Here is a 19,684-nt window from a genome sequence, read left to right as displayed (position 1 = left end):
ATGCAACTACTTGCTTGCTTCACTCAGCTAGAATCCCAAACCGTTTGTATGCTGCTGTGCTCTCCTGTTAATATTTGACAAGCTGCTTGCCTTGTAGTAAAGTACTGCATTAGGACATAATGGGGCACATGGGCTCTCCACTGAACCTGTCTCGCTGGGTTGCCAGGTTACTATTTCCACTTGACCATTTTCTACCTCAAGTGTCTTTTCTGCTAATGAATTCAGAACACGAATGCACTCCCGGTGCTGTGCTGATGTGACGTGACTGGAAAAGAAGAAGGTTCTACAGTAAAATGTACTGGTTGTGATGAATGTGGGTCTTGGCAGATCCACATAAAAGTTGTTTGGGTTTGATGAATACACAAATAAAACAAGACCACACTGCAAAGTCCAGTCTTTTTAGAAGTAGTTTTTTCTTGAATAGTAAAGTGTTTGGCAAATGATCTGAGCATAGACAGCAGTCGAGAATCACACATAACAGGTAAGAAATAAAATATAGGAAATAATAGGAGATTAGTACTGCAGATAATACAAAGTATTCTTTAATCTCAGCTTCTTGTCCTGTAGTAACACTGGGCGTGGCATAGTTTAAAAGGGCTCTTTGATTAACATACCTTTAGACTAGCCTTCATTTCACCACTGGGACCAGATACAGCACAGCAACAATCTGCTTTATGATTCAGTTATTGCTTTGTTTACAATAGTGTGAGTATTATGAGATTTCTACGGCATTGTTTTCTACAGCATATCTATAATGAAGGTGCTATGAGAGTCAGGTGTTTGCGAAGGGCTTGATAACACCCTGTGACAGAGATCGAATGACTCTTGGTGTTAGATCTCCCTCTCGACCTGTGAGGGCACGGTGCAAGAGGAACAGAGTACCCTTAATTAAATGGCACGACAATTTATTCCGTAGGGTAGGTGGAAGTCGGTCATTTAGGAAGTGGGCAGAGCTACGGCACCCAAGCTCATTGACCCGGGCGGTAAGCGGCGTGGCATCCGAGGACTGGAGGAGCGGATGCGCTCGTTAACCTCGGGGTCAGGGGCGAGGGTATAAATATGGGGCATGGCTTGAGTGATCTGTTCCTTTGTAGATGGTTAAATTACATAGCCGAGAAGGAGCCTGTATTGTGGAAACTAACCGTGAGTGTGTCTTGTCTGTGTCTTAACAATTTGTGTCTTTTGTGTTATTTTCTCACTAAACGAATACTGAGCACGATCTGGAGCTGCAGCCGCAGGGCAGCGAAAACCTGGACCTCAGCACTCACTTTTCCACTGCAGGAACTGTCTTTGTTTGCACCACTAACACCAAAATCACGCACTGTCTAAATTGTGTCTGTGTTTTGTGTTTTATGTGGGTGACGAAACGGGACTTTTGGGTTACGGGTCAAACCCGTTGGATTATAAAACGGAGTGATACACGCCTCTGTACCACTATTATTTGCAGGTTTGCCTTAAGGCTCTGGACATTTTCTAAATAAAATAAACACCCTTGCACCTGTACCAAACGTTGTTTGTGTAATTACTCTGCACTGCACTCACCTGCACGTATTCACCACTCTGCCACACACCCACATGAATACAGGTGGGAAAGTAAATGAATTGGATGCTTTAAACAGCATTCACATAAACCTGTTGGATTCATTTCAAATTGGACAATTTTCTGTGTGTAAACAGGTCTAAACAAGTGCAGTTGACTGTATATATTCTGAAGGCAACTTATCTTACAGGACAGGTGCAAGACTCGCACAAATTGTTTAAGGACAAAGGCGACGTTTATTAAAAAAAAGGGAAAAAAATGGTAATGTTTATGCAGTTCAGCCTGGAGTGTGTGTTCATTTCAAATGGCTGACATACAGTAGTTTAGCTCCCTGAGTAACAGCAAAGCAGTCGTTTCATTGCTGAGTAGAAACAGACTCAGAGGTTAGAGAGTACACATGACCCCTCCAGGTACTGCTGAGCATGCACTGCAAATCCACACAACCCAGCCTAATGGGATGCTGTTGGGTTCACCTCGCCCCAAGGAAGGTCACTCACTCAAACACTGCCGGGAACAGAGCACAGTGCCTCCTGTTTTTCAATCGCATATTGCAATGCAAATTGGAATTGTTCTATTTTTTGTTCTATTTTGTAGGTGTTTTATTTTGTATGACTGTTTTTATGATTGTGTTAAGTGTTGAATGATTACTTTGGCCATTGATTTTATAATGTTATTCTTCTGCCAGGACCCCTTTGGAAAGGAGATGTATACCTCAAGGGTTCTATCTAAATAAATGCATTTGTATGTCTGAAGGATTTTTTTTTTATCAACGTTAACAGGCAACATTGACAGACATATTGGGTCGACACACTGTAGTCCCAGAATCCCCAGCTTTATTGCAGCAGGATATAGGAAGTCCTGTATGTATTGTGTCACTTGCTGAAGAGCTCTTCTCAAGTCACAAGTAATGATCCTCTTCCTCGATGTCCTCGCAGCCCAGAGCCTCGATGTCGTGTGTGATGTCGGTGATCATCCTGTTGAAGTTCTCGGACTCTGAGTGGAGTGACCAGCTGTCGTAGCTGCGCACTGCGGAGGCCGACGTGTTGCTCATGCTGCGCTTGATCCTCCCGAAGCTGTCTGTCAGGATCCCACCCTCTCGGATTCCAATGCTCTCCAGGAAGCTTTCAAACACGCCCACGTCATTATCTGGGATGAAGGGTCTCAATCCTACCGCACAGGAAGACATGAAGAGCTCACTGGGTCAAAGCTGAGAAATGTCCACTGAATAACCATGCATTCTGGAAGTAATTTAGTAAATAATATGTTCTGTAAACTTACATAAAAATGTGGCTTTCCTCCTACTTTAGGAGTCGCAAAGAAATAAGGTAGAGGCAGCTTTGCTGTTTTTCAAAATGTACACATGAAACAATGTAATCCCCTTACCTAACAGAAGGAATTTCCTTTTCTCTCCATACAGTTGAAGGAGGTCAGAGCAGTACTGCTCGATAGGGGCTCCCATTCTGTATTCTCGCAGCAGAAGGGCAAAGTGCTGGATCTCTAACGGGGAAAGCTTGCTTCTCAGCTAATAACACAGGCATTTAAATGAAGAAAACATACACAGGATTCACTTTTTTAATGGACTGATAAACAGCAGTAGCTTTGTAATGTATCACTGACAGTTTGATTTTCATTTTACAAAATAAAATAGTGTAAATTGAATTTTTTTGTTTTTACATGTACCATACACTTTGGAGTCAGGTAGACACATACTTCAGCTAGGGCCTTCATCAGTGGACAGTATGAACAATAAAAGGTGTATTGTATATATTCTAAAATATATTGTAAATGGTGTGTAAGATTCAAGCTAATGTCCACCCACTGAAGGTCAGATATTCTCTCTCTATGATAGTATATGTTTTGTATACTCACAGTTATCATGTATTCCTGTAGAAGCTCGACTCCCGCATTGCTGTGGTCGCTCTCACTGCACAGAGTGGCCAGACTGTGCCGGGACTCCCTGAACGACAGCGATGAGCTGTCACTGTAGTTCTCACTGTAGTATGGGTCAAATGTCTCCTGGGAACCATTGCTAAGGGGATAGAACACAAGACCACTTCACACACGGGGGCTGCAGTAGATTCTTCAAAGCTATTTGCAAGTCCTACAGTAAAGGGTTATTTATTTTGGGATCATTCTTCCTGGCTGAAAAAAAAAATCATGCTAATGTTGATTTGGAGTACATAGCTTTGAGAATCTTGCTCAGCGTGTGTGCTAATGCTCGAACAACTGTGGCTGCATATTCAAATTTGCACTGCCGTTCACTTGTATCAATAGTCAGTATCCTTCCTGGGTGTTAACGTCAGGAAGCTGCATAGTTCAGGCAACTATAAAGACAAGTTTTAGATCATACATGTATAAAACAGGTGGCACTAAAAACAGAAAGCTTCCCAAAAAGGATTTTCAATTCAATTAATATCAGTTACCAGAGGCTGTCTATGACAGTTCCAGAATGCTGGGGATTTTATTTACACTACCCTACGGTACAGGGACAGGATATATTGATGACTTCAGTTCTCTTGCTGTCAATCAAGCATGGTTCAGAAGCATTAATTTAGAAAAAAAGAAGATGACAGATTCTCCAGTGTCAGGACAAGGGTCACACCTTGGAGAGAGAGCTGTTTAAACAAGACATTTTGTAGCCGAGACCCCACAGTGACAAGTGGCTCTGCTGTGAAATGACTCTCGTCTGACAGCCTGACTGGCAGGGGTCAGGGGTCCTAAGACCACAAACACTCCTGATTGGGACTACTGTGTGCCCCATAACACAATGCAAGCATTTTCCATGGAACAGCAGAAACTAAAACGCTTCACTCACAAAGAGCTGCAGCAGCTGAAATCTGCATCATAGCTGTATGTCATATCTGTCAGCCGGCTGTCACCTGGGAAAAACAAGAAAAGGACTGATACAAGAAAAAAGACGTACTGCATTTTATCTGTGTCAAAAGAAATGTTAAATCCTGTTTTTTTTCCCATCAAATTGGCCTTGAGATTATACTTGTGCTTTTAGAGTTTTAACAATGAGAGCCCCTTAAACACAAGCAAAGCTGAACAGAAAGGATCTATCCACTCCAGGGTCCAGTGACTGCTCCAGCCTGTGTCCTTAATAAAACTAAGACAAGCTAAGGATAGATCTATTCTATACAACATCATGCATAATACTGTACCCTTACTATACTGTGCATACCGATATTACAATCTGTTATAAAGCAACAAGCATACAATTGTGTGGGTTTGTGAAATCCCTACTACATCAACTCATTCACTTTTCATGAGATACATCTAAGGTATATATATACTGTATATATGGCACAAATCCTGCTGTGTGTGCCACACCTTCCTCTGTATCATCCTAAAGACATATATGCCTGGTTTCACAGACTCTGATTAGCACTGATTATGGACTACCTTACCTAAGGTTACATTAGGCAGTCCAGGCTAGTGCTGATCAGGGTCTGTGAAACCAGCCGATAGACTACAGCTGCAAACGTACTCCTCTGCAGGAGCCAGCGTCGGTCAGGTGTGGAGGTGTAGTGATATCCAGCCCGGTCGACACACTCAATCGTCTGATCACCGTAGATGATCTGAAACACTTGGCAGATCAGAGCACAGTACTCCTCTGCCGCATCCTGAAAGCAAGAACAATAAGACTCAGTGCTGACAAATAAAAGGGTGAAACCTTCCAGTCAGAGTCATTCCATCTCAGGCTGGTTCTAACCAGTCCAGATCCGTGGCTGCAACGCAGGCGTGCCAGCGTATTGCCTCATTGTGCACACGGATATGGTGCTGTGACTGGGCTTTGCTGGACAGAAACTCATGATATAAGCCATAGATAGCATGCAATTGGTCTGGAAGGTGTTCACACTCACCTTGTTGGCCACAGCCAGGATAATTAAGTTACAGTATGCGTCTGGGCTGGGGGTGGGCTTCTGGGGGTCTAGTGGGTTGATGCCAGTGTTCCTTCTCTCCCAGCTGCCGTATGACTTGCCTCGTTCCCAGCTCCCGCTGTAAGCCTGTCTCCGTTCCCAGCTACCTCCGTATGTGTGCTTCCTTTCCCAGCTACCCCCCGGCTTTCCAGTATTCCTCCTCTCCCAGCTTCCCCCAACGCTGGCTGTTTGTCTCCTTTCCCAACTCCCGCTGATGGGTCTCCCACCAGTCTTCCGGGTCGGCCTCCTCTCCCAGCTGCCTCCCACCTGCTTGAGCTCCAGACTGCCCCCTGGATGTTTCCTCTCCAAGCTCCCCCCTGTCTGCTTCTGCTCGTGAAGGCCAGACATTTTCCAGTCCAGGCTGCAGATGGTGTGCCTGCGTTCCATAGTGCCCCCTGCTGGCCGGCGGTCCATAATGCTCACCGTCTGCCTCCTTCCCTCAATGCTGCCCTGTTTCTTCTCCAAGCTCCCACTAGGGTGCCTCCGCTCCAGACTGCCCCCTGCTGGTACTAGGTCAACCCCCAGACCTGGAATATATTGGAACAAAATTCGTTTTCAGCTGAATGGTTTGAATCAAAGATATCCTCAATTCACTTCCATTCTACAAAAGCACTGGTAAGCCTAATAGGAAAAATGTATGGCACACTTGCAAACATTGTTAAAATGTCATTGCCCCCTCTTTTTTTACTTTCTCCAAGTTTGCTATATCGTACCTCCAGAGCTTGCCACTTTTGTAGAAATTACCATTCATAGCAAAGGGCAACACATGAGCGAATCTGAAAAATGACAACATTTTCAAGTATTTTATCTAACAAAAGGAACTTTGGAAAAACTGTTCTGTAAAATTATATTTTTATGAGATGTAGCGGTCTGTCATAGAGGGTGCAAAGATTCACATGTTCTTTGCTGTGCTGGTGTCTTCCCTATCCTCAGTACCACTCATTTAATTAAAAAAAGCTTCTCTAGTGCTTTGAACAGAAGGTACCTGTTTTGAGAACGAGGAGGTGCAGTGCATCATCCTGCAGATAGGAGGCAGCAGCGATCTCGTGGGTGGGGATTCTCAGGATGAGCTCCTCGTTGTCTCTCCAGGTGAGGAGCAGGCAGCGGGCTGACAGGCTCAGGATACTGTCCTGCTCGGGGGTCGTCTTCAAGGGCAGCTCTTTCAGTTTCTACAAACCCAGGAGGACCACAGTTTTAAATCTAAACTCTTAGCTGGAAAGGCTGTCATTGTGTCTGCAAAGAAAGCACGGACCAACAGGCAGCTTAGGGCTGGTTAATAGTGTTGCACCTCCTTTTAAATTGAAGAATACATATTGGAAAATAACCTTCAAAGTAAGATCTAATGCAGGGGAGGCCAAACCTGGTCCTGGAGAGCTGCAAGATCTTGTGGTTTTCATTCTACCTGATTTCTCAATTACTTATTTTAACCAATTATTTTCTTAATTTGTCAACACAAAAATGATGTTCAGGTCTTTAGCCATTGAACTGGCAGGATTGTGTCTCTCCAGGACTATGGTTGGCCACCCCTAATCTAAAGCAACCCACGTCTGTCTGTTACACGCAGAAATCGATCTCTACCTACCCTTGCTGTGTCGAGAAGCTGAAGGAGTTCATCTCTGCTGGATGGATTTAATGAGCACGACACCCAGGTTAAATGACCTAAAAACTTAATGAAGAAAACAAATATTTGTTGAGGGAGCTAGGTGGAGCAGCATGTGATTCATGCCTTTCACTGCAATCCAACTCAGGTGACAAGCGTTAAGGGAGTTTGGCGGTCTCAGCTTAGCTCCTAGTGGTCATTATTTCCTGTGACAATGGAATGTTTGGGTTTGGTAAGTCACATTTTAAAGGTGCCCCTGGTGTTGGGTGATGAGGACAACCTTACTTTGACCTCCTTCTCGACGTAGTCATGGAGGAGCCTCTCCGGGTCGATGAGGTAGTCAGGGGGGTACAAGGGGACAGAGTGAAGGGGTCTCCTGTATAAGCTGTTCCTGTCCGCCTGCTTGCGCGCAGCTTTGGGAAAAACCAGACGCTTGATGGGAGAAACAAAACCCTGCAAAAATAATAAAATAATACAGATTAGAACCAGCCCTGGAAGCTGCACCTGTTCATTTCACAAACTGAATCTGTTCTTCAACACACTGCCTCACAAGTCTGTTAGTTTATGTCCTTAGGTAATGAAGGAGTGGATTTTCTGTAATGTTTGCATACATGAGTGTAGATTATAAAACTTGACATATTTTTTTGAGCTACAACTCAACTGAAAACTGGATTCATCAAGGATACCACAGTAAACAAATCCACACATGTTTTAAACACTTTTAATATTTAGAGAGAGCATGTTATGCATAATTATGCTTTGGGTATGTATTAAAAGTGCACCGAAAGAACCATCAGTTATGAATTACCCATTGGCCAAGTAAAAGAGTTGTAATTTTCCTTTCAAATTATTTTTTTTAGATAATTCAACTCAGAAAACGGTCATGCAGTGGACTCCAGGCAACTTTCAAATTATAACAAAATAAATCCTTCTATTCAAGACTGGTGTTGCTGAGAAGTACTGCAATAAAACAAACAGTACCATAATACAAAATGACCCACTTCATCATAATAATACAAACCAATCATTTACAAAGTTAGAATAATCATGTACTTTCTGTACAACAGCAAAACAACTAAATCAGAAAATGTACTGTTACTAATAACCAATGCATTAATACATTCATTATTGATATAAATACTCAACAAAACAAACATCAAAGGGCCCTTTTCTCCAAAAATGTAAAGAAGGCTGGAGGAATACTTAGTTGTCATCTTCTTTTTGTGTAAGTTCTTCAGTTGTTAATGCATTCATGTATTGTTATTGAAATGGTTTTTCAAAACGATTTGAAATGTATTTTCGAAGACAGTTTTACGGTGAGGGAAGTTATAAAACTCAGCCATTTTAATGCTGAGATATCCATCCATTTCCACAACTGTTATCAGCTAGCCACAACCACGACGCTTAACAATGGAACAAAGAACATTGTTATGTGAGACCTAACAGCATTCATCAGTGTTGTTTTGTATAGACACAACCTGTTACAATCCATAATATGTACTGCATGTTGGGTTTGGTTCATAGTTTTTTCATTGTAACAATGGAGCAACTTAAAAGGGCGACTACCACAAACACGAATAATATTCATGCATACATTTACAATAAAATAAAGAACATTGAAGTTCAAAGTGTAGATTTAACGCATTAAAGACTTAAAACAAGTTAAAACGCTCAAATCTCTTCCGAGATTCCCCCAAGGAAAACAAGGAAACTAGAGGGTGGGTTTAATTAGAGTTCCTGTCTCCAGTTTACGCCTTTCATTTCTACTCGCAAACAGTGTCTTACTGTTACTGGTGTTAATGCCTTCATAGCAAAGCAAGTAAAAAACAAGAAGGCAAAAAAGACTCACTCTTTTCCCCTTCTTGGTCTCATGTTCCATTCCTTCTTCTCACCTTGATCCAAGCGCTGGGAATCTTTCTTGAGTTGTGTGGGATATTGTGGTGTGTGCCTGTGGGTCTGGACGCTGTTGTCCCATTGAAGAAACCTTGTTTTCCTGTGCTAGAGGAAACTCCACCAGAAATCCTGATGCAAACTCGGTACAGCCTCTGCTGTCCTGGGACTGATAAGGACTCACGTGAAGCAGCTTGTTTTTCAAACAACACAATAACACAGTAGGGCTGTAGCCGGACTGCACTGGAGCATATAGTATAGTGAGAGCAAATGTGAGAGCACAGTAATCTTTATCAGCCTCTACTCACAATTGCTCATATCTCACTGTATCCTAAACATTTGGTTTTGTGCTTTATTATTCCTTTATTGTTCATCTTGTATAGCTTTATGAAATCATTTTATAAATCTTAGCTGTCATGCACTTACATACGCTATGTCCTGTAGGTCTCCTGTGTAGTTTTGAAAAAAACAAACACTCCATTATTATTAAAACAAATCTAATACCGCACTAGATGACAGTGTTTGCATGCCTTATTTTCCTGTAGTTTGCGCTTCCTAGGTAATTCCACCTTTAATGCTTTCTTTTCATTAACTGTGACTGACATGCTTTCGCCCAAAACAATTTGATAAGGTGTATACAAAAAAACTAGGAAGTGTAAGAGTGAAAGACTGTGTGAAAGTAAAGCATGATAGCTTTCTTTATCCTAGACTGATAACATGAAGGAATTAAAATACAAGTTAGATCTAAAAGGGGCTTTATACAAATTTAAACAGTAGCCTGTATTTGTTTCCACTCCAAGTTACAGAGCTCTATTGATCTGTTTTGATCAATCAGATAGTGTTTGGTATGCAGAAACACATTTAGGTTGCAATTAAGGAACCCAAACACCAGCCAGCACAGCTTCAGTAAGATCTTTTTCTTCCCTTAAGCAGAGGCTGACAGTTGTAACAGATGTTTCGTATTTTTTTTTGTGATGTTAACTGGAGTTCAAAGTTGAAATACACCAACAAATTATTATTATTATTATTATTATTATTATTATTATTATTATTATTATTATTATTATTATTAATAATAATCTAAACGTAAAAAACAATGTTAAAATAAAACGTGTTTCTTATCTACAAGACAGTACTGCTATCGCATATCTTTGATCAGTAAAAGTACTTTATTTATTCCTGTAAATAAATCAATTTCTATATAACGGTTTTATTTTGATGCAGTAGCCTACTTCCTGTCTACTAAAGGCAATTTCATTGTATACTTCTTTAACTTTTGTGAGGTGTTTGCTCTCTCTTGTGGTCAGAGTTAATGCGGCAGTTATTTATACAGTAAGTGTATGGTATTAAATTATTTTTTTTATCAAGCTATGTTGCATTGTTTAGCCTTGTTCACACAGGTAAAACTCCTTCATCAACTCTAGAATGTTCATCAGTGGAAGTCTGAGAACAATGGGTTTTGTTCCAAAATATTTAACAATATCAAAACACTTAATCTTAATAGAATAATACTGCGAGTGATATATTTCAAACAAGATGAACACTGCAACACATAATAAATAATGAGAGAAACAGACTTTGCCAAGTCTTGTAATCTCACCATTTCCTTGCTTTCCTCATGCTTTTGTACCTGTCTGACTTGGGTACTTATAGAGTCTATAGACCAATTCAATGAGCAAGAGCTTATGGACCAATGCAATCAATGCAATGGATTACGAGCAATATTGGTGACGTGTAGGTTTTTTTTTTTTATCTGTCAACCTAAGTGCCTTAGGATGTTATATCAAAGCTTGTATGAGGTTCTAGGAGAGACTTGTTGGCCTATCCAACTAACTGGAACCTCCACCCAATCTCCTATTTATATCTGCTAGCTTTCTGTGTGAAGCTTGCTGCAGAGGAGGCTGAGCTTAAACCTGCATCATTAACATCCTTTACATTTGGATGCTCAGAAGGGAACTAAAGAGCAAGATGTGAAGAGTGAAGACTCTCAATCTTAACTCAAACTGGTTGGGTTTCAGTTTGCTTCAGACAGAGACAAACAGACTTGCAACACGGTAGCAGTGACACATGGAAACCTGCATGGGTGTCCCAAGGAAAGAGAATCAATCCTTTCTTTTTTTTATCTCCTGAATCTTTGTATTGATTTTCTTTCAGCTGTACAATTCTTGTTGGTGCTTCTGTGGTTCTTTGAAATACGATTTCATCTACTTCATTATGTAAAGACTGCACAGAATGTTTCTTCTGAATTAATCAGCATTTTTTGGTTTGACCATTTATTGTTTAATTGATAGAAAGAGCTTGGTAATGAGGAAATTTAAAATTTTAAAGAACGTTAGCAAGACACAATGTAGAAAATAACACATGAATCTTTGAATTTCTGGCTATACAACAGCACTAATCTGTTTTTTTTTTTTTTTTACTAACAACAGAAATACAGGTTCAAAAGCTGTACAAAAAATAATAGCTGAGGTAGATACAAAAATTACTTTAAAAAGCAAATTCAAATCCATACACATAAAAAAAGAGAATATTCACATGGCACATTTACAATTTTTCATGTTATGCAAATAGTGTCAGGAAGAATCTATGAAAATGGCTATGTGCAGACACACTGGAGCTGTGTAACTAGAGCTGCTTACAATAAATACACCAGAAAATCAGACAGCAAACTGAGGAGTGGCAGAGACTATGCTTAACTAATAATCATGGGTTTGCTGGAAGTTATCTTGAGCTGAGAATGAACTGCTTAGTCGGTTAATTACAAGCCTCAGCCAATTAGATTCCAAATTCAACAGTCATTTTCCACCTGCACACAGAAGCCCCCTGAGCTTAGAACCTTCTTACTGCAGAACGTCAGACTAGAATGAGCTACGCATGCATGAGAGTCGCAGGCTGCAAATAAATATAATACCCCTTTTAATTAAAACAACTGCTAGAAACAGGAACTGTTCAGCTACCAGTTGTGTCATTTTGAACATGCATCTTCTTTTTCATCCAGGAGGGGGCACTGTTTGACTGCATTTGTGAGCTGGCAGGAGCAGACGAGGTACCCAGAGTGCTTCACCTCCGCACAGCCACCAGGGGATGTTTGCTGCTTCACTTACACCGCTCAAGCTGTTGATGTTCTGCGTTTGAGCTGAACTTGGCCCCTTGATTCAGAAGCTACAGCCCCCACAGTGAAGCTAATTGAAAATAAGCATGGTGCTGATTTACTTAATTTCATCAGACGTACTGTAGTGGGCATCATTTTGAAGGCATGTATTTAAAATGCTATGGCAGCGTGCAAAGCTTGTGGGTGGCACTGCACTGTTCCACTATTACACTGTACTACATATTACAGTACGGTAACGCCTCCATTAAAAGCTATACAAATTACCTTATTTCTACTGCACTTTTTATTAGTTTTGATGTTAACCGATATATAGCCTTATAGCAGACTGATCCTATAGGCTCTTATGGAAATGGCAAAGATTAGTCAAAGCCAATGCTCTGCAATGCCTTCATAGAACACAGTGGTTGTTGTGAAGTGGCTGTTCTATCACAATGAGCAGATCTTCCGGAGCGTTTACAGGATATTTACATTCAAACACAATGCTGTAGGGACTGGGACTCCCAGCTCGGGCCTGGACTCTCCAAAACCTCCTCTATTGTGATGCTTAATGACCGTTGCAGCCAATACAACTGACCAGGAGTTAGCAAAAGCATTTGTCAAGTTTTTATTTTTTGTATTTATTTTATTTGAGTTTCTTTTAGTTTTACCTTCTGAGGTGCCATGTTAACTGCAGGATAGAAACTTTTAGCTCCCCCATGGTTAAAGTTAAGCTACTAATGAACTTAACATAAAAAAAGATAAAGAAAGACACCCTCTTAGAGTGTGTGTTCATGCATTTTTCTGCAAGATTTTCTTTGCAAATTTGTTGACTTTGGCCAACCTTAGCTCCATAATGCTAGTAAAGTTACAAATGCCACTTACAACAGAAGTGGAACAACGATCCACTAAGAAGCAGTGATCCTTTTTTTCACTCTATTTTAATATTGTGAATCACAAAACATTTTTTTTTTCAAGAATTGAATGTTCCAGTAGTTTGGTACATCTCTCAAATAATGAACAAGCTTCCAGTCAAAACACAATCCCAGTTCTGAGAAATGCTACAAGCTTCCCACAGATAGACAAAAGCATGGCTACTGTCACTGCGGTTAACACCCCAAGCAGGAAGCTATTGTAAGGAGTGGGAGTGGAGTTTGATAGGGCAGAGAAAAACAGGCTGTAGAAACATTAATAGACTATTATTGTTTTCATTAAGGACTTAGATAATATCATTTTGAATCCAAGTTCACCAAAGTGTGAGATCTTGTTCAGGTGATTTCTGTTCTTTATAATGTTGAACTGGAATACCAGCTCTGTTAAACTGATACCCTTAAGAAACAGCCCATTGTCTAAAGTAACATATTGTTACAGACACAAATGCACTAAAGAGATACACATGCATCGTTATATGTTTGGTTTTAATAGCCATGGTCCTCAATTTTGAATGATCTCAGTCATCGGTCACTGTCTAGATCAATTGACTAGACCCCGGTATGTAATGTTATTTTGAGAATGAGATCTTGCAGACACTCTAAAATGTGCAGTGGATCCATTCTGGCAAACACAGCTCAATACAGACAGCATGTATAGTAAGCCTCCAGGGGCCATGTGCAATGTGTCATTTTATGTTGTAAAGCTGGACGCTGTGTTAGTTCAATCAGAAAACAACAACCAAAAAGAATCTGCACTAAGCAGCTTGCTACCCAGAGGCAGAACTGTGCTTTGACCAGTTGTTTGTATCCAGCATACTGTTCACCCCCAGCCTTTTAATACAGTCTCATCCAGCATTCAGGCATAGCAGTTTCAAACTGATCTGTCACTACAGCATTAGTCAAGGAATCAAACAAAATGTGGTAAATAAATAAATTGGAAGAACACAAGAAAAGAAAAATAGTTGACATTTCCACCAGACAGGTTGGCATGTCTTTAAGCAGCTGCTAAATGAAGACAGCCCCTCCCACTGTGTGGGCTTGGTAGCAAGACCCCGTTTCATTGGCTGTTTCGTACAGACAGAACTACTAACCACTAACTCATTCCATCTGTCACGCCAGCATAGACGCTGCAAAGAACACTCAAAGAAACAAAAATAACATATTGCATATTTGTTTTTTAAGGGATACATTTTTTAATAGAAAAAAACACATATTGTGAGGTGATACAGGGAAACAAGTTATGAATCATGCTTTTTTTTTTTTTTTTTTTGAGACTGTTTCCCGGAACAACCGTTTATTTTATTTTACAGTTATAAATTTGATTAAATGACACAAATCAAAGAATTATGTGGTCACCACAAAGTTTACTACACGTTCACGGGCTCGCTTCAGTGGTTTGTTTTGTCCTTACCACTTTTTACCGCTATCAACTTCTGAGAATAAAATTTGGAAATCTGGGTTGCATATCTGCCACAGAGTAAAAAAAATGAAACCTATTCAAACCAGTTTTACAGCAGCAACTGAGCCACAGAAAAGAAAAGAAAACACAATGGAGACAATCAAAATAATCGAGATCTTCTGCAGGGGTTTATACTGCAGAGCTACAAACATGATGAAGTGTTAATCGACACACCTGAGTTTAGTGATTCCAGTATACATGCTTTGATAGAGCGCAGAGCCCTTTTTTTTAAACACATTTATGGCCACCTTTCCAATTTCATTTTCCCCAAACACTATTGTCAACTGTGAGTCTGCTTTCTGGATTTACCGAATCTGAGTGTATTTAGGAAGCTGACCTGACCTGGTTATATCTCTAGAAGTGAGTTACAGTAACGCAGAGCTCTTCTATATAGTCTAGATGGCAGTTTGATGAATATTCATGTCGTGTCAAAACAGAAAGTAAAGGGTTATATTCAAAGCACATACTGTCAAGACAACCGGTCTGCTTGTAACAAATGCAGTCTGAAGATTAAGATCCCTTACATTACAGCTTTATATTATTTTACGGAAATACAGTATCATTATTTATTTGTCAATTGATTCCTTAATCCTTTTGTCATGAAATTTAAATTTAAATCTGGTTTTGCATTAAGGAGAAATTAGTTTAGTGTTTCCTGGTCTTTAATAGTTTGTTTAAAAAAAAAAAAAAAAAAAAACACTGGACCTCTCAGCGTGTTTTGGCACATCTGGAAGCCTTCCTCTGAATCAGCCCCAGATTGAATAAGCACAGAGAAGAATCAAATCTCTTGCTTCCACAAAGAATAGTCTGTGTGGTCAGGTTTGAGGCACATTGGCAAATCAGAGCGGCAAAGACTGGCCCATGTCCATCTGTCTTACCCTTGGGGTCTGATTTTCAAAAGCTGGGTTTACCAATGAATTAATCTTGAAGGGATGAAGAGCATCACTTCCTGTGAAGTTTAACCATCTGAAGAAAACTGCAGCATTTTTTATTTGTGCTCTCAGTTTGTAAAACATTCATGTACTTATTTCCTAATAGATTAAGGAATAGGTGAATGTTGATCGATCAACTTTTGAAATTCACCCCCTCTGATCTATCAGCAGGCTGACGGCTTCCAGGAAAGTTCAGCACCAAAAAATGTATAGATAGTATCCTGGCATGTCAGCAGACCATGTGTCCTTCTCTTTGAGGCTTATGAATACCAATTCAGTATAAACCCCATGACCATGGCATTTCCAATTGCCAGCATCCACCAGTAACACACAGTAAATAATACACGATTACATTACTGAACCCACACCGAGGGATGCAGTCTCACACTCTTTTTTAGTTTATTGTTATTATATTTTTTGCAGTGAAAAGCAACAGTCTGGTGATAATAAGGCTTCACTGTATCTGTGTGGTTTCTAAGTGATAACTGTAATATGCTCAGCTGTAGCACCAATGTTTAACTCATTGATACTGAGTCCTCTGTGGTTGCCCCAAAGCTACTGTCCTCTATTTGTGTTCTGCTCTGTGTTCTTCGACATACTGCTGCTTCACAAAAATCCCTTGCAAACTTCCCTGTTACATTGTCTTTACACATCACACCCTTCTTTACACGTGGAAAGACAGAGCAAAACCTAGCAAAAACTTGTAAGCTGGTTTTTCACATGGTAGAGATAGTGAAGATGGAAATGGTGGGTTGGCAGAATATGTAGTAAAGTGTGTTTGTGAAAGATCATTTCTTGGATTTGTTTTAAGTCAGTTAACACAGTGAGAAATGGCATAATGCTAAACGTCTCAGTCCCGCCACCTATTTCAAACATCTATATATGTAACGCACACGACTACAAAGATACTCAAGTGAAGTCTGCCTCGACGTATTTCATTTTCAGTCATGAGAAATTGCAATAAATTGCAGATTTAGCATCATTTCACTTTAACAATCTCAATGTAGAAGTGGTTTCAAACAGCTTCTGAGAGTCTACCCATTCACTTTAAAATATATCCACAAGCTATGTACCGTTTTTAAGGCTGTCAACTTCAGCCATTTTGCTAATTTCCTAAATACATTTAGTCAACAGTTTTTTTGTGCATATCTATATATATAATATTATTTGTATAATGTTTAATCCTTAATTTACTGAACTACAACTTGGCCAAAACTGTAAACTCAGGCCTTGGCATGACACATTGTTCATCTAAGACAAACCAAAAGTAAGACAGACATTGAAAAAAGGTAAAAAAAACCAAAAAAAAAACAAACAACAACAGGACATGGCCACTTGAGACGAGGTTGCTAAAAACATTTGCTAGCCTATGAGAGATCCTTTACCATATTGATGCAAACCAACGTACAACCTTTTGCTTTTTCGTTAACATGTTCACAGGTAATACATTTCAGTGCTACCATGACAACTGATCGAACTGTGCGTGCCCCGAATCAAATACAGTCGAACGCAATTTAAAATGTAGTTCATTTATGTATTTCTTCGGACAGCCGTGGTCACAAAGAGCCAATGAAAATCTGACTGATGCAGTCGCAACAGTAGAGTTTGAGCTGCCCCCTTTTGCACAAGATCTGGTTTCCAAATGCAGCTGTGCTCAGCAAGCCCGGGTTCTGAAGTTAAGCTGCAAGGTCAGGGGTTCCGTGACCACCCCCTACCCTATCTCAATGTTGACTGCACAAAGCCTTTCAAAGAGACAGGTTACCTCACATCAACCTTAGACTTTGTCTGAGCTTGTCTACACTGTGGTTTCATACTCCATCACTTCCTTGGGAGCACTGAGGCTTCGGTACTGTAGCCGGGGGGTGACAGGAGAGGTGTGCTCTAGTACTAAGATAGTCTTACGTAGCCTCCGGTCAATGAAATGGGCATCCCAAGCTGGATACTTCTTCCTGGGCAAGTCTATCCTAATGACAGGCCCTTCTGTCCGTGGAGTGCGAGCAACTGGGGTTTGTGGGACGCTTGGCCTCACCTGAAAAACAGGCATACAGCTGTCCCGGTCCCCTGGTACCTGTTCCCTTTCCGCACCCATAGTCCTCTGTAAAGATCTAGGGGGACTTGTTACAACATCTGGGGGAATGGCAGTAGGTTCTGGCCCCTCGTCCTCCACACAGCCCCACTGGGACCCAAATATGGGTCCATTTGGGTGCAGCAGGCAATAGTAAATGAACATGAAGAACATTCCAAGAGCGAAGCTGCAGACCACCACACAAACTATGATTAAGGCGTAGAAGTCTGTGGTCTGCGGGTCCCGGTACAAATACCAAAGCACCGTCAAGGCAGCATTTTCGGTAAGGGTAATGAAATAGTAGATGAACATTCGGTAGCGGGTCCGCCCCTCCTTGACATTGAACCAGCAGAAGATGTAGATGATGCCCACCACCATGTTATAGATGATCTCCTCCCATTTGGACATGCAGAAGTCCGTCTCCCCCTGGATGATCCAGAAGGTCATGATGCACCAGTGGGTGACGATGAAGATCCCAAAGTAGAGCTGGAACACAGAGACGAAGAGGGCGAAGGCGATGGTTCGAGCACCAATGGTGAAGAGGTGCCACAGAATCTGGATGATGACTGCCTTATATGACAAGGACATCTTATCATCGCGGGAGTCACGGAGAACCTTCTGATAGGAGGCGATCACCCAAGCCAGGGCGACCAGAGATGCAGAGGCAGACAGACCTGCATGAAAGAAATAACAGTACTATAATATCGATATACAATCCTTTTTATTAATATTTATAAATTGGCTTTGTGTTAACTGGCTATCAATACTAGTGTTGCAAAAAAGAAGACATGTCTTTTAGTCGTTCGCAGAATACTATGTTGGGACTTTATTAAAATAGATCTCTTTGAATTGTCTTCAGACCGCCATACGCTGTAAAAGTACAAAATACGTGTCATTGGATACTCAGGAATGAAGACGAAACATGCAAACATTTGTTCTTAATCAATTAGTAGATTTAAGGGAAATGGTGAACCCATTCTAGACATGATAAATAGTACTAAATAGTAGCACGGAAGTACTAAATACACTGAACTTATGGCCCTTTTGTCAGCTGTTCTGCTTTAAAGCACATTATTCCCAGGTGAAACTCCATTACGATCAGACCTTTAGCAGATTGTGGGCTGTGCTCAGGTCAAGCTCCATACTGTGTTAATGGCAGCCCCATGTGGTGTTACAGTGACCAGCAGGCTCAATAACACTGAAATATTCAAGACTCTTTCATGCTTAACATCTGTATCCTTCGCCAACAATATTCACACGCGCGGCAAATTAATTCTAAAAAGTTCACAAGGTAAGCTGTGGCATCATTAGCAGCTAGATCACTATTAGTGTCATTGGCTTGGTTTTAGCTAGGGTTTAGTATGATAATTAGCTATACTTTGGCTGTCTATTACAATCATTAAAAGGACTGAAATCCCATTAGTCACTTGAAAATCGTGAGAAAGGTGTTGAAAGCACACAGACACAGAAAGTGACAATGTAAATGAATTGCCTAACTTGGCATTTGTGTGAGCATGATTATTATTAGACATACTACATGGGCTTCATTTAAGGATGCTTTTCAAGAACAAACTGCACAGATGCAATGCATGTTGATTTTCAGGTAGAATACAGGGGTTTTAAAAAGGGCAAGAAGGGATTTTGGGAGCATCCAGATCTGCCTAATCTGCTCAGTTGAATGCATTAAAACTTCCAGGTGAATACATTGTACCAATATTATATAAAAAAAAAATGTTTTCAGACGCTGCTGGGGGAAACTTGCAGGTGCCTGCTGCACCCAGTGAATTGTAACCTGGGGATGCACGGTGGAACACAGTGGTTTAGAGTTATCATTAGAAGAAAAATAAAACAACATATCAAATTCACTGTAAAAACACACACACACTAAACTTCTGTGTGCCAAAATGGACTCATTCTGGTCAGACTGCTCTGTGTTTTACTGATTTCAAAGCTGTCATAAATATTTTATACAGTTCCTTTCTCCTTCCATTTGGATGAAAGCCAGATCAAGGCACATCTTAATTAGCTGCAGCCCTGCTCGGCTGAAAGAATTAGTCAACACGTCAAACTCCTTGGCTACAACTACTGAAGAAGGGTGTTCAAGCCATTTTAACAGAATGCCTGATAATCTTAATCGAATCTAACATTATAAGAAGCAGGTCTCACACAAGCAAATAAATAATTGAGCAATTGTAACGGCCACTGCAGTGTGAGGTTAAAAGATCTAAAATGACGAATGCGGACGAGCATTGTGC

At 40.6% G+C, this 19,684-nt stretch overlaps 2 protein-coding genes across 2 annotated transcripts in view; both read right to left on the bottom strand.

Annotated features, from left to right (window-relative positions):
• Window positions 1–1,753: 1,753 nt before the first annotated feature.
• On the bottom strand, window positions 1,754–9,419 carry LOC117417459 (cerebral cavernous malformations 2 protein-like). The gene is made up of 10 exons (XM_034905885.2): window positions 8,913–9,419; window positions 7,349–7,516; window positions 7,046–7,129; window positions 6,449–6,632; window positions 5,407–5,990; window positions 5,031–5,166; window positions 4,356–4,419; window positions 3,410–3,569; window positions 2,924–3,062; window positions 1,754–2,707 (listed from the first exon to the last, which is right to left on the bottom strand). Exons 1-10 carry the CDS (start codon window positions 8,940–8,942, stop codon window positions 2,439–2,441), a joined length of 1,818 nt encoding a protein of 605 aa, XP_034761776.2. The 5' UTR covers window positions 8,943–9,419; the 3' UTR covers window positions 1,754–2,438.
• A 1,908-nt stretch (window positions 9,420–11,327) lies between these two features.
• Window positions 11,328–19,684, bottom strand: part of LOC117429650 (XK-related protein 7-like) — a 52,487-nt gene continuing 44,130 nt past the window's right edge. Inside the window, exon 3 of the mRNA XM_034049419.3 lies at window positions 11,328–18,103. Within this exon, the coding sequence (XP_033905310.2) occupies window positions 17,160–18,103 (944 nt within the window). The 3' untranslated portion in view covers window positions 11,328–17,159. The remainder of the gene's footprint in view (window positions 18,104–19,684) is intronic.

This window comes from Acipenser ruthenus, chromosome 18 (assembly GCF_902713425.1).
Source record: "Acipenser ruthenus chromosome 18, fAciRut3.2 maternal haplotype, whole genome shotgun sequence".
NCBI lineage: Eukaryota > Metazoa > Chordata > Actinopteri > Acipenseriformes > Acipenseridae > Acipenser > Acipenser ruthenus.
Note: the sequence above shows the minus strand (reverse complement) of the source record. Positions and strands in the feature narration are given on the sequence as shown.